General features: G+C 41.2%; 1 protein-coding gene across 1 annotated transcript in view; it reads left to right on the forward strand.

The window, feature by feature from the left end:
• Window positions 1-171: 171 nt before the first annotated feature.
• The window catches only part of SUCLA2 (succinate-CoA ligase ADP-forming subunit beta), a 49,657-nt gene continuing 36,461 nt past the window's right edge, over window positions 172-13,367 (forward strand). The window contains exons 1-2 of the mRNA XM_038409465.2: window positions 172-603; window positions 4,016-4,199. Of these exons, the coding sequence (XP_038265393.1) occupies window positions 520-603; window positions 4,016-4,199 (268 nt within the window). The 5' untranslated portion in view covers window positions 172-519. The remainder of the gene's footprint in view (window positions 604-4,015; window positions 4,200-13,367) is intronic.

Below are 13,367 nucleotides of genomic sequence, written 5' to 3' on the forward strand. Positions count from 1 at the left end.
CTGGCAGGTTAGCAGTGGGAGGGCAGCCTGACGGGGGCAGGGACTGCGCCTGGAGCCTGAGCTGTTTCACAGCCCCTGGGGCTGGAGGCAGCGCCGAGTCGCTTGCGGCTCTGCACCCACCCCCACAGCCCTCCAGGGTGTCAACAGCCGCTGCTCCCCGCAGTCGCGGAGGCGTTTTTCGTTAGCTTCAATGAGCCACAGGTCAGGCCCCGGTGAAGCCACCGTGCCTGGGGCGAGGAGGCCCTTCACCAGAGGGCGGGCTCCTGAAGTTGCTGGTTCTCCTCGCTAGAGGGCAGGGCAGGGCAGGGCAGCGCTCGGAGGGCCCCCCCTCCCCCCGAGGGTCCAGAGACCATAGAGTTCCCCAGCTGGGCGCCGCCCTCGGGGACAGCCGTTTTCAGGAGAGGCGGAGCCGCGGCCTTTTCTAAGCCTCCCACGCTCTATGGTAGCCGCTGCAGCAGCAGCAGCAGCAGCAGCGGTGGCGCGCGTGCGTGGTGAGTGGGAAGCCGCCGAGGTTCGGTCATGGCGGCGTCCATGATTTGTAGCCGGGTGTCGGCCGGGCTGAGGAACAACGGCTGCCGGGCGTCGTTCGGTGCCGCCGCCAAGGTGACCCCCGCGGCCTGGGCGCGCTGGGCGGGGCGGGGGTGAAGTGAGGGGGAGGGGTCACTCGCTGTGACATTCTGCCCCCGCCTGCGTCCGGGCCGCCCGGTCGGGGGAGGCCGGGGGCAGCGGTTGGGCGGGCCGGGGGGGCCGTTAACGTGACAGGGCTTCTCAGTGTCCGGCTCGGTTCAGCAGCTGGGCCGCGGGGTGTCCCGGGGCGGCCTGGGGCAGGCGGCCGAGAATGGCCCTTCGGTTGTCCGGGGAGCACCCGAGGGCGTGTGTCGGGCTGGGCGGCGGTGGGGGCGGGGGATGTTGATATCCGGCCCTTGGCCGTCCCCAGCGCGCCGTGACGGTTGGCTTCTGTCTGCCCCCATCGCTGTGGCAGAGCCCCCCGCCCCCCTCGCCCCCAGCTCTATAGTAACACTGGCCACTTGAGGTCCTGCGGGCTGGTTGTTTCAGTAGGTGCGAACCCCCCTGCCACCCGCCCCGAGGGGAGGGCTGTGCTCCTGCCCGGGCGATGGCTCACATGAACGTTTGTTTTCAGCCTATCCTCCTTGCTTCCGTTCGCGTAACTACAGGGAATTTAATGCAAACCAAAACATGGGGTCGTGCGGGGAAGGATAGCTCAGTGGTTTGAGCATTGGCCTGCTAAACCCAGGGTTGTGCGTTCATACCTTGAGGGGACTGTTTAGGGATCTGGGGCAAAAATTGGGGATTGGTCCTGCCTTGAGCAGGGAGTTGGACTAATGAGCTCCTGAGGCCCCTGCTAACTCGGATATTCTATGAGGCAAACGGATTTGATGTATCTGCGCTTCCCCCTGCCACAAATGGAGGAAGAAGGCTGGTGCTACTCTTTATCTCACATTACACTGCAGAGTCTTTGAGGGGCACTGCTGGTTGGTTTGAGAAACTGCAGCTGCTGCAATAAGTACCTTTCATTTGAATAAAAAGAAAAGGAGTACTTGTGGCACCTTAGAGACTAACAAATCCTTTTTTTTTTTTTCCCGAATACAGGCCAACACGGCTGCTATTCTGAAACCTTTCATTTCATTTGAACAGGAAGCAAAATAAAGAGCGTACAGTTTGATCCATGTATGGTTTGCAGTAGTGATCCTCCTGAGATTTAAATAGGCTTTGATCTCCTTTGTCAAGCTTGGATTTTCCAGGCAAACTCTTGTTTGCTTATTTTAGGGTGTTTGAAATTGTGACTGTGGTCACTCAGTTAGGGTGAACTGCAAAGCCCCCAAAACTGGTGGATATTCCAATACTTAGATTAACCAAGCCAGCATAAAACAGCTTCTTTATTACCTTACTGGTTACTCAGAAGTCCAAACAACACAGTTCTCTTAAAGTGATCCAGCCTCAGGCCTCCATCCAGGTACCCATGTCAAATATGATGAATATTTTTGTAAATCTTATTTCATCATATTAAAAGGTTCTTCCAATCCCAAAGGATCAGACACATTACCTTACAGGTTAATGAATGTTTCAGATCTTACCCAAATATATGCTACAGCCAATTCTTATTAACTAAACTAAAATTTATTAAAAAACGAGAGAGAGTATGGTTAAAAGATCAGTATACATACAGACATGAGCTCAATCCATTGAGGTTCAGATTCGTAGCAGAGATGGTGAGCTTTGTAGTTGCAAAGAGTTCCTTTAGAATTTAGTTCATGGGTCATAATCCAATGTCCAAATACTATATTCAGGGAGTACCAACATAACTGGGACCTCAGTCTTGCGACTCAAACTTCCCCTGTTGAAGCATAAGCAGATCTGAGATGACAGAATCTGGACCCAAGGGTCTTTTATACAATTTCATCTCTTTTGACAAGTTGGAGTTCCTCGGGGAACAAGTAATTAGGTAATTAGGATGAATTTGAAGGATGAATACAGAGATATCCCATGTTTACAATTAATTTACATGATAGGATGTTCTTTGGACCTCTGAATTATGAGAATTCAGCATAGACAGGGACTGTTGATTACATTGTCTACCCTACTTCATACATATGTAAATACACAAAAACACAAATATTATCTCCCCGCATGTCTTCTGTAGGTTATTTATTTTGCAGGGTGTTTAACCCTTTCTTTTTATATTTCTGTGATGCATAGATAGAAATTCCCTCAAATTCCAGGATATTTAAAGATAAGTGTCCAGTTAAAAATCAATGTATTTAAATGTCACTGTTGCTAATAACAGCTTAGCCTAAACTAAGAGAATCTTAAAAATTAAACATTTCTTGTACTTCAGTCAGCTTGAACAGTGAAATACCTTTGGCTCCAGTCTTGCAAATGTGTATATAAATTAAACCCATTGACTTCAATAGGACAAATAATGTGCAGAAAGTTAAGCAATGTGCTCTTCTACACTTTAATTTAGAAAACAAAAATGCCTTTTTCTGGTATTGTTGGAAATCGTTCTTTTGTCTCTTTTCACGAAAGCTTATGCTCAAATAAATTTGTTAATCTCTAAGATGCCACAAGTACTCCTGTTCTCTTTTATGTTATAAATACAAATTCTTAGTTTATGCCATCTTTAAATTTTGGAAAAACTACTCTGCATTGTATCCAATAATAGCTTTTTGTAGTCTTATTCACATTGCACTGTTGTCAGGGTTGTGTAGTAAGGTCAGAATTCCACCCTCATTTGCTCCATTCACTTTCTTGTTTCTGGCTAGTGTCTATCCAGAAACTCTTGGCGCACTCATTCTGTGTCAGTTTTCATGAAGAAGTGACTGCGTTGAATGGAATGTCCTGGTTTCAGTCTTGAGCATATTTTCTCTCTCTTTGACTTAAATATTTTTTATATTGGCTTGCCTTCTATGCAACCCTCTGATTAATTGTTGGCACTTGACATCAAGTATTGATAATGTCTAATAGAGAAAGTTAAATCTGGATTTTTCTGCTCTTACGACAGTCTGGAGACCAAGATAGCAATGCTAAGTCCTGTCAACAGTCATTTTGCTAGATTGGTCAAACTCCGTACAACCCATTCATTTAATTACTGAAACTGGTGTACAATGTTCCTTTTTAGCCACTGCTTATGCCTCTTAATTTATATATCTGTTGTGCAGAAGTTTTTTAAAGATAAATAGTTTAGCTTTTACCATACATTTTGCTGTCTCTATCTTATTCTGTCAATCTTTACACTTTTTATGTAAAATGCTAAGTGTTAAACTGAGCACATAGGATTTGGTTTTAAGAAAACTGTAAGTGACTTTTACTTTCATGTTAAATTTATTAGTGCTATGGCATTTAGCATTGTGCAATCTTCATATTGTACCAGAATGTACTATCTCACATAAATCCATTCTTCAAATTCCATAGTTCTTATGCATTTAACACAAAAATTGTGGTTAAATAGAGGACACCCTGTTTGAAAGACAATTACTTACTTTAATTTTCCCAGGTACTTGCTGGAAGTCCAGGACTATTCAATAGCCATGGGTTTCAAGTGCAACAGCAACAACAAAGGAGCCTGTCACTGCATGAATACCTGAGCATGGAACTGTTGCAAGAGGCTGGAATTTCTGTTCCACATGGACTGGTTGCAAAGACACCAGAAGAAGCTTACAAAATTGCAAAAGAAATAGGTATACTATTAAAGAGAACATATGTAGTTTAGACATGGAATTCTGATACAAGGTGTAATTACTTTTGTTTCTTACTTTCCTAGTAACACACGTCTTAGTTCTACATATCCTCTCTTAAGGAGAGCTTCCTCTCCCCAGAAAAAACTTGCTTGAATATTATTTTGTAGCTGAAATCTTGTTTTATTCATTGAAGCTTTCTAAAGCCTGAGGGTCTACAATGCAACAATGGAAACAGTGACATCAGCCAGGTGGCCTAGTGATAGAGAGATGCGTTGCTGGATCAAATCATGTGACTGAGACTCACACGGGGAGGATCTTGGTCCTTATGTATGGAAAGCGGGGCTCAGTGGCACTCCTGTTTCTTGCCCCCGACTCTGTGGGAAGTGTCTTCACACAATTTAACATCTGTGGCTGGAATGGGTTAGGGTGGGGTGGGTAACAAGGGAATATGTTTGTCTGTCATTTTCCCCTGGGCCCTTCATAATTTCTCTGAGAGAGCTAATGCGTCATAACTTTTACATGTCCCCCATCCCCTCAGATAGATCCAGGGAAAGACATAGCTGGAGGGGTTGTGGGGGAGGCTAGGGGGGAAGCCACTGCAGGTGAAAATGGCCTTTGCATGGATGGTCCAGGCCTCATTGATCATGAGGGCATTACTAGGTTTGCATGCAACATTTTTGCAGTGGGAATAAGGGCAAAAACCTATCCTTCCAACAGGATAATGTGTTCCTTGAGTTCTTCTCAGTTTTCCTTGCAAAAGTCCCCTTCAACTGCTTTTGTTGCAGAGGGGGCCACTGTATGTAGTGTTGTAGTGGAGGGTGTGCTGAATTCCCAGGGTTTGTTTGAACTCCGCATCTTAGTTACCAATTTGTATGAACTCCGCATCTTAGTTACTTTTTTGTTTGCAACCTTTCTCATAGTACATTATGGTCATTCTTTATGTGAGAATAGTCAATTGTTAAGCTCTTTCTAGGCTACTAGTCAAAAAACTATGCCAATACGTTGTTCTAAAGGTAACTTTCTGTAGGCTTGCTCTTTCTGAGTTGACTTGACTTTCGTGTCACATTGACTTGCTACTTTAATCTACCCATGTCTCTTGTGGTGTGTGTGTGTGTGTGTGTGTGTGTGTATATATATATATATATATATATATATATATATATATATATATATATATATAATTTATTTCTGATTTGATTTTGATCTCCCTTCTGCATTGTTTCAGCAATGACTCTTTATTAATTTGCATGAAATAAGCTCTCTAATTTGAAAGATCATGTTGTAGACTTGCATCAGTCAGGGTTTAATGCAGAAAAGGATTTGCTGATTCCACTACCATGTGTAGGAGGTCTAGATATATCTTCAACTTGCTGCAGCAGAGATGGTTCCTCAATCTTTATTTCTTAGACAAATATAACTGCTTGTGTCTGGACACTGATCTCTGCTGTGGTGCTTAGGTTTATTGCAGGTAATAAGATCTATAACTTTTTTTTTCAGAGCAAGTGGTGCTGTATTAAGATGTATGAAGGTTTTGAAAGGTTCTCCTCCCCCACCCCCCATGCCGTAGGTCTGATATACTAGAAATTCAGGTCTTGTCTATCCTGTTTTTTCCTGAGACTGACTGGAGAATTATTCAGAAGATGACAAATGTCAAGAGGTTAGGGGTCTATTATAGGAGTGGGTAGGTAAGGTTCTGTTACCTGTAATGTGCAGGAGGTCAGACTAGATGATCATGGTGGTCTCTTCTGACTTTAAAGTCTATGAAAAGAAACCCTCTTTGTATATACCTATTATAACTCAAAGCCCTACAAAATAGTTAAAAGGAAAAATTTTGTTTGAAAATGCAGTGCCCCCAATTAAGGGCTGAGAGAGCTCACCTGTATGATCAGGTTTCAGAGTGGTAGCCGTGTTAGTCTGTATCAGCAAAAAGAATGAGGAGTACTTGTGGCACCTTAGAGACTAACACATTTATTTGGGCATAAACTTTTGTGGGCTAAAACCCACTTCATCGGATGCAGGCAGTGGAAAATACTGCATCCGATGAAGTGGGTTTTAGCCCACGAAAGCTTATGCCCAAATAAATTTTAGTCTCTAAGGTGCCACAAGTGCTCTTGTTCTTTTTTCTGTATGATCAGATTCCCAGTATAGATCTCTCACTTTTACACTAAAGGGCTAATAATTGTGTGGACCAGTCACGACTGGTGATGTGAAACTTAGCCGGTGGTTATACAGCTACTTGCTGTATAGAAGTAGAATATTGCTGATCAGGATTTCTTGGTTATATTTCTGGCTCTGGGAGAGGTGTGTGATCTAGTAGTTAGATCAGTGATTACAAGTACATAGTTCTGAAACCTTCTGTCTAAAGCAGTGTGAATGAGACTTGTCTTTCATAGTAGAGACCTGGGTTTAGTTTTCCAGAAGTGACTTTGTGCAGCCTCTTGGAGATGAGGAGAATGATGTTTGCATCCCTTCACAAGTAAGGATGTGAGGCTATGCTCAATAGCTAGGATTGTGAAATACATAGAAATATAACCAGAAGTCATTGTAGAAGAAGGGAGCTTAGAATTCATAAACCTTCCTTTTAGCCAAAAAGCAGACTGGGGGTGAGGGGTGGAGTCTCTTTTCTCATCTGTTGACTATTGCTCAGCTTGGTGCAGTGGAACAGGAAGGCATAATTGCCCAAAATGCAGAATGTGCTGCAAAATCTAGGATGCTTGAGGTATAGTTAAACTAATCCTGAATGTGTCGCTTTTTACGCAGTTTAGGATTGGGCTTCTCTTACTGCTATATTAAATTGCAAACTTATGTCTAATATCACTCAGGAATTTCATCAGTACCACTTCTCTCAGAGTTCTCTGCTCTGAATTACTTCCTCAGATGTCACGTTTCAGAGTGGTAGTCTGTATCAGCAAAAATAACGAGAAGTCTTTGTGGTGCCTTAGAGACTAACAAATTTATTTGGGCATAAGCTTTCCTCAGATGTATTAGCTCTCTTCCTCCCCCGGCCAAGTAGAGTCGCGTGTTTTCTGCCCACATCTTAAATTTCAAAGTCAGAGAACCTGTTTACAGCCCTGTTTCTACCTGGGTTAAGGGATAAGTATTTATATAATTGGAGTCATTCCCATGGCTTGAGGTTTATTTGTAGGTAAGCCTTTTGTGTTTCCCTCTTGACTGGTGTTCACACTGCCTTTCAGTTATTAATGAAATAAGAAAGTTATATATGCTGCCTATACCTCTTTTAGAACACTACTGAAAATCTTTTAAGAAAGACTGGGCCTAACACGGATCCCTCTGCACCCACTAGGTTATTTTTCCTTCTTCCATCAACCTGATCATTCCCTTATCACAACGCTGTTTGTTTCCTCTGTGTTCACGTGTCTGCTGCTGCAAATAGATCCCCCCACAAGATCTGACTCCAAACAATCCACTGACATAGTATTAACTTGTTTGCTTCCCTTAAACCAGGGGTGGCCAACCTGTTGCTCCGGAGCCGCATTCATCTCTTCAGAAGTTAATATGTGGCATCGACTTTGGGGACGGAGCTACAGGCGCCAACTTTCCAATGTGCTGGAGGGTGCTCACTGCTCAACCCCTGCCTCTGCCACAGGCTCTGCCCCCACTCCATCCCTTCCCGCCCCTGAGCCTGCCATGACCTCGCTCCTCCCTCTATCCCCCCAGAGCTGCTGGGAGCTGGGGGGGGATGGAGCTGAATGGGGGGGTGGGAGCTGCTGACGTATTACTGTGGCTCTTTGGCAATGTATATTGGTAAATTCTGGCTCTTTCTCAGGCTCAGGTTGGCCACCCCTGCCTTAAACTGACAGAAAGGCTCATTGAATTCTGTGAAGGAGCTGCAGATAGGACATAATCTTTAAACTCAAAGGTAGCCTGTATGGGAATCAAGCAGACAAACATCAGCTTACCGCAAGAGTGGTGGTGGTAGTACACTAATAGTATTTTGTGGGAGTTTAGCCCTTTTTTAAATTGACATTACTTGAGAAACTGTTTAGTAAATCTGATAAATGTGATCATTACAATAAGATCTTTTGCCACTTCACAGAATTCAATGAGTCTTTTGCTCGTGTAATAAAATTAAAAAGGAGCGTTATGGAAGAGGAAATAGTTTAGTTAAGAGTGGGAAAATATTTTATTTATTCTGTTACCAGCAGTTTTACTATGTTCCGACTTTTTAAATGTTGTACAGTATTTCACTTTCCCACTTGCAACTACTGCCCAAACAAACGTGGTGTCTTGTCAGTTGACAGGTAACCTGATCCAATAATGTAATTAGCAACAGCTATGTAATATAAACTGTTTTCCAGCTTCATGTACCTTGAGCATGATGCTGTAGACCCTCGTTTTGTGTCCAGTGTAATTTTTCAAAGGAAGGATGAAGAATCATTATTTATATTATTGTAGCACCTAAAAGCCTTAGTCATGAACCAGGATATCCTAGTGCTCAGGCCTATGCATATGGTATGTTGCAATCAGAGCAAATTTCTGAACTGAAGGCTAGGAAAGATGTATAAACACACTTCCCAAATCATGTGATGTATTAGAGAAAATTTAATTTAAAAAATTAGTTCTCATTTAAAGTAACTTTTAAGATTTCCTTGTGTATTGGGAGTCAGATTTTCTTTCTGTTTACTAGAGATAGCAATAAGACTTCTGTTAACAATGCAGAACCAACTGATGTACAAAGTACAAGCTGAATTCTGTTTTGTTTCATATATGTACAAAATTGTTAAGTTTGATTTGCAGGACCAAACCCCTCCCATCCTCCCCTCAGCCCCTTAAACCAGTGCAATCCCAATAAAGACAATGGGATTGCCAGGCTTATTTTAGGGCAGAACTTGGCCTGCAGGGTCTGTTACTAGCATTATTTCAAACAGAAAAAAAAAATCTTTGCTTTCAAACTAACCTAACCTGATACAGAATCATTGAGGCAATATGTGAAATATCTCCACTAAAAAAATGTTCTCCAGTGATTTTTATTACGTTTTGACTTTCTAGAAATTCCCTCATTCCTCCTAAATAAGCAAATAAATTAATATGCCAAGATATAAAGGCACGGCTTGCCCCTGTCTGAAGTTCCCCCCCCAATTAATAAACTCTGGATATTCATATATAACAGTACTTGCACCCCATAGATTTTGATGTCCTGAACAGATGCTGCATCTAAGTATAATTAACTTTCTGGCAGCCACTCTTTTAGTCAGTATTCATTGTACCAACTGTCTGAACAATTTCAGATCTTAAGTCCATTGTATTTAAGTACCTTTTTAATGTTGATTAAAATCCTAGAGAGATTCTTGGACAGAAATGTTATAACTACTAATGAAAGTGTCTTTCTTTTTGCTTTGAAATTTTTAGGTTGCATATATAGCTTTCCTGTGCTTGAGTACTTGCTTAAATGGAAAGGTATACTAGTATGAGGTAGGGTGTAAATTTAAATCACTGTAGTTTTACAGATATTATTCCAGTATGAATATCTTTTTTCCATATTAACTTATGTCACTTTGGAAATGGCATAAGTTGAGTGGGTGGGACTCCAGAGTAAGTGTGTGTGTGTTTTGTAAGTGTGTCCACATGGGCAGTTTCACTGCTATAACTACAATGGTTTAACTATAGCTGTATAACTAGAAAAAATTTCCCATGTAGACAAGCACTAAGAGAACTACTACTAGAGGCATCAAATTTGAGTAGTAAAAGTAGATGCTTACTTTATATTTAAGTACAAGCTTTTATATTTAAAGGGGAAAGTATCTCTTTATTTTATATTTTAGTGCTTGGAGGCCCCATCAAGGCCTTGTTGTTCTAGGTGTTTATACACCCATAATAAACAGGCCCAGAACTACAAGTTCACAATAATTTCCATGGGTAGAAGTGCTCTCCTTTAGCAGATGTACAGTTGCACTCCTTATTGTGTAGATGCTAACTATTGTTGCTCTTTATTGGTCACATTATCATATATCCAAGTCTTGCAGAGCACTTATCCCTGGGACTATGCTCCCTGAAACACCTCACACCATTCCTGTGCCTGAACTAACAGCCAGAGTCTGGCTCACTTGTGGCCCTTCTGGCTGAAATACAGTTTACCACAAACTTGAAAATCACTTAGAACACTGAAACTAGTAGGCTTGAGTGGTGTTCTGACATTGTTTCTTCAAAAGTTTGGTGTTATGGAATTTACTTGCTTTAGAGCCCAAAAATGTTATGGAACTATGATATGGACAGCCAGCATTGAGGCTTCCAGCTCCCTGTTTCCTAATCTTGTGTGTTGAGCTAGATAGCTACAGAACATGTAAATCATGTTCCCTTGCCATTTGCTTTGTAGTACTCTCCAGCAAGACTTTTGTTACGACATCTTATTCCACCCGAATTAAAAAGGCAGCAGTAATGCTCTTACTTTCTTAAACTGAGCCAAAGGTTCAGTGAACCTGTCTTTGTTTTTATTTTATTCAATTCTTTACTACTGTTTTTTGCCCATTTGGGTGGAAGTGTGAGGAGGAGATGACCAAAAACCTGTTCTAATAGCACTGGTTATCTAACTGAATTGATGATATGCAGTTTTGCAGAATTTCTTAAAATTTGTGATATCGCTAAGTATGTTCCATTTAATAGCAGGTACACACATAAAATTATCAAACAAATCAAGACATTTTTACACAATAACTTGTGCAACACCTTTAATCAAGCATGTAAACTCATTCACAGTACTTAAAGAATTACTATTAAAAAAGCACTATGCATTAGGGTTTTTTTATCTGATAAATCAGTGTATAAGGTCCTATCCATAAAACATTTTATAAATCTAGCTCAGAGATAATTTGAGGACTTTTTTTTATATTAGACAAAAAATTTTAAAGTCTTGAAGAAACTGTGGTGTATTAACTCATTGACTGGACTACCAAGATGCAATCTTCCACACTAACTTATTGCCTTGCAATTAAAATACAGGCTCAATTCCTGAATAATTTGGATATTTGGAGGTTATACCAAAGCTTTCATGCTGTTCAGAAGGTCTGCCTAGTCTAAGTTCATTATGGAATCAAATGTAATGTCTTCTCTTAAAAAGACAGTCTCTTCCCCTGAAGAGAATTTGCAAGTACATTAAGTACAGAAATAGAAATGAAAAGAAATGGAGCCAAAAAGTCAAGTTACTGGGGCTGTAAAGTATTAAAACACTGACATTCCCCAGGGTACAATCTGGACTATTGAACAGCGGTGCCCCCTTAAGTCTCTAGCCTGGGATGCCTCTTACACTGACTTGCTGCCAGTACAGGACACCTGGCCTGCTAATAGACAGCCTCCAGCATGTAACTTGCTCTCAGCTACACAGCATTGAGTGCTACTAGCCTAGCCAAACATACATTACTTACACGGCAACAGCCACATATACCCAGTCCCAGCCTTATTCCCCAGAAATGTGCGTCTTGCGCTGCTCTGTATTCTTCTGGACAGTGTAAGCTCATAGTAAGTCTGTCATTACAACACATTCTGCACCAGCCTTGTCATCCCTAAGTAGAGGTTCCAAACACATTAATTTAAATAAAGTTTTTTTATGTAGAGAAAAATAGATTTTAAGGATTACAAGTGATAAAGTATAAAAGTCAGAATTGGTTACCAAAGAAATGAAAAGAGAAACACAAGCTACTACCTAAATAACTAAAAAGCCAAGTATCTCTCTCACCATGAGCTGTAACAGTTCACAGGTTGGATTTTCTTTCAGCCAGGGACCTGTCCCTCAGTTCAATGTGCTTTAAGTATTTGTTGATGCCATGAGCAGAGATGGGAGGAGAAAAGGGGTGATGTGGAGGTCACTGTTTCTTCTTTTTATAGCCTTCTCCTCTCTTTGAGGATTATCCCCCCCGCCCCCACCAGGTTGTAGACAAACAGTTATCTGTGTGCATGAGATTCAAACAGTCTCTGGGGTGAAATGTACATTTCTTGTTTATACCTTCTCCATTGCTGATGGATGGCCAGTTAAGTAGGTAGTGGCCCTTTAGCACCTGGCTGATGTGCTAGTGTGCCTTTGTTTCTGAGAAGATGATTTGTGGGTGTTACCCAGATCTGCAACATATTTCAGTAGCAATCATAGAGCAAAATCTTGTAATTTTACATGCAGTGATGTTTGTACACGTTTCAACAAGATAATATTCAGCAGATTGAATTTTCAAAAGATCACAAGACATACTTTGTACAAAATATATCATAACCATATAAAAGTGGTGAACATGGGGTACAGGGTGTCGCAAATACATAGGTCAGATCAACAGGTTCTTTTCAACAGTGTTTCTAAATAGAGAACTGGAGTGTGCTCGTTCTATTTTCCTAGGATACGTACAATTTTTCCACCGTTCTGGCTTCCAGCAGGGAATGGGTGGTGAAGGCCTGCAGATGATACAAAGTTGAGGAAGCCAAGCTGAAGAAAGTAGGCTAGAATATCTTCTATTTTTTTTTTTTAATCTATTTCCTTTTTGGGTCCTTCAGGAGACTCATGTGAAATTTGAATAGAGATATAGAAATAGAGGAAATAAGTTTGGCTATGATGAATTCCATTTCCTTCCCTGAAATACTTTTAGACAATGGGGCTTGATTAGTACATAGTTTAATGAAGCAAATAAAAGGAAACACATTTACTAGATCGTATATTCAGATAAGATCTCCTTTAATGTTTCTTGCCTGTTCTTAAATGAACAGAAAATGCTGAAGCTTTATAATTATATTCTCATACTTTGGATTTCTTGCTGCTTCTTGGAAATAGTCCAACAGGTTGGTTGTTTAAGTGAATTAGGATATTTTATATTTCATGGCAAGAGAAGGTAGAGCTGAACTCTCTGCTGTATATTTTTTCATTCTGTGTAATAGTTGAGAGTTTCACATCACTACTAAAAAGAAAAGGATCATCATTGGATGCAGTAAGCTGTAGCTCACGAAAGCTTACGCTCAAATAAATTTGTTAGTCTCTAAAGTGCCACAAGTACTCCTTTTCTTTTTACAAATACAGACCAACACGGCTGCTACTCTGAAATATCACTACTGAATCCCTTGAAATGCTTTGAAAATCTCCTCTGTGGTGTGTCAAATTTTGAAATGGCTTGTTGTTCTTAAGGAGTGGACAGAGGTTATATGTACCAATAACAAATGTCTCAATTTATATATGTATTA

Source organism: Dermochelys coriacea, chromosome 1 (assembly GCF_009764565.3).
Source record: "Dermochelys coriacea isolate rDerCor1 chromosome 1, rDerCor1.pri.v4, whole genome shotgun sequence".
In the NCBI taxonomy this organism is placed as follows: Eukaryota; Metazoa; Chordata; order Testudines; family Dermochelyidae; genus Dermochelys; species Dermochelys coriacea.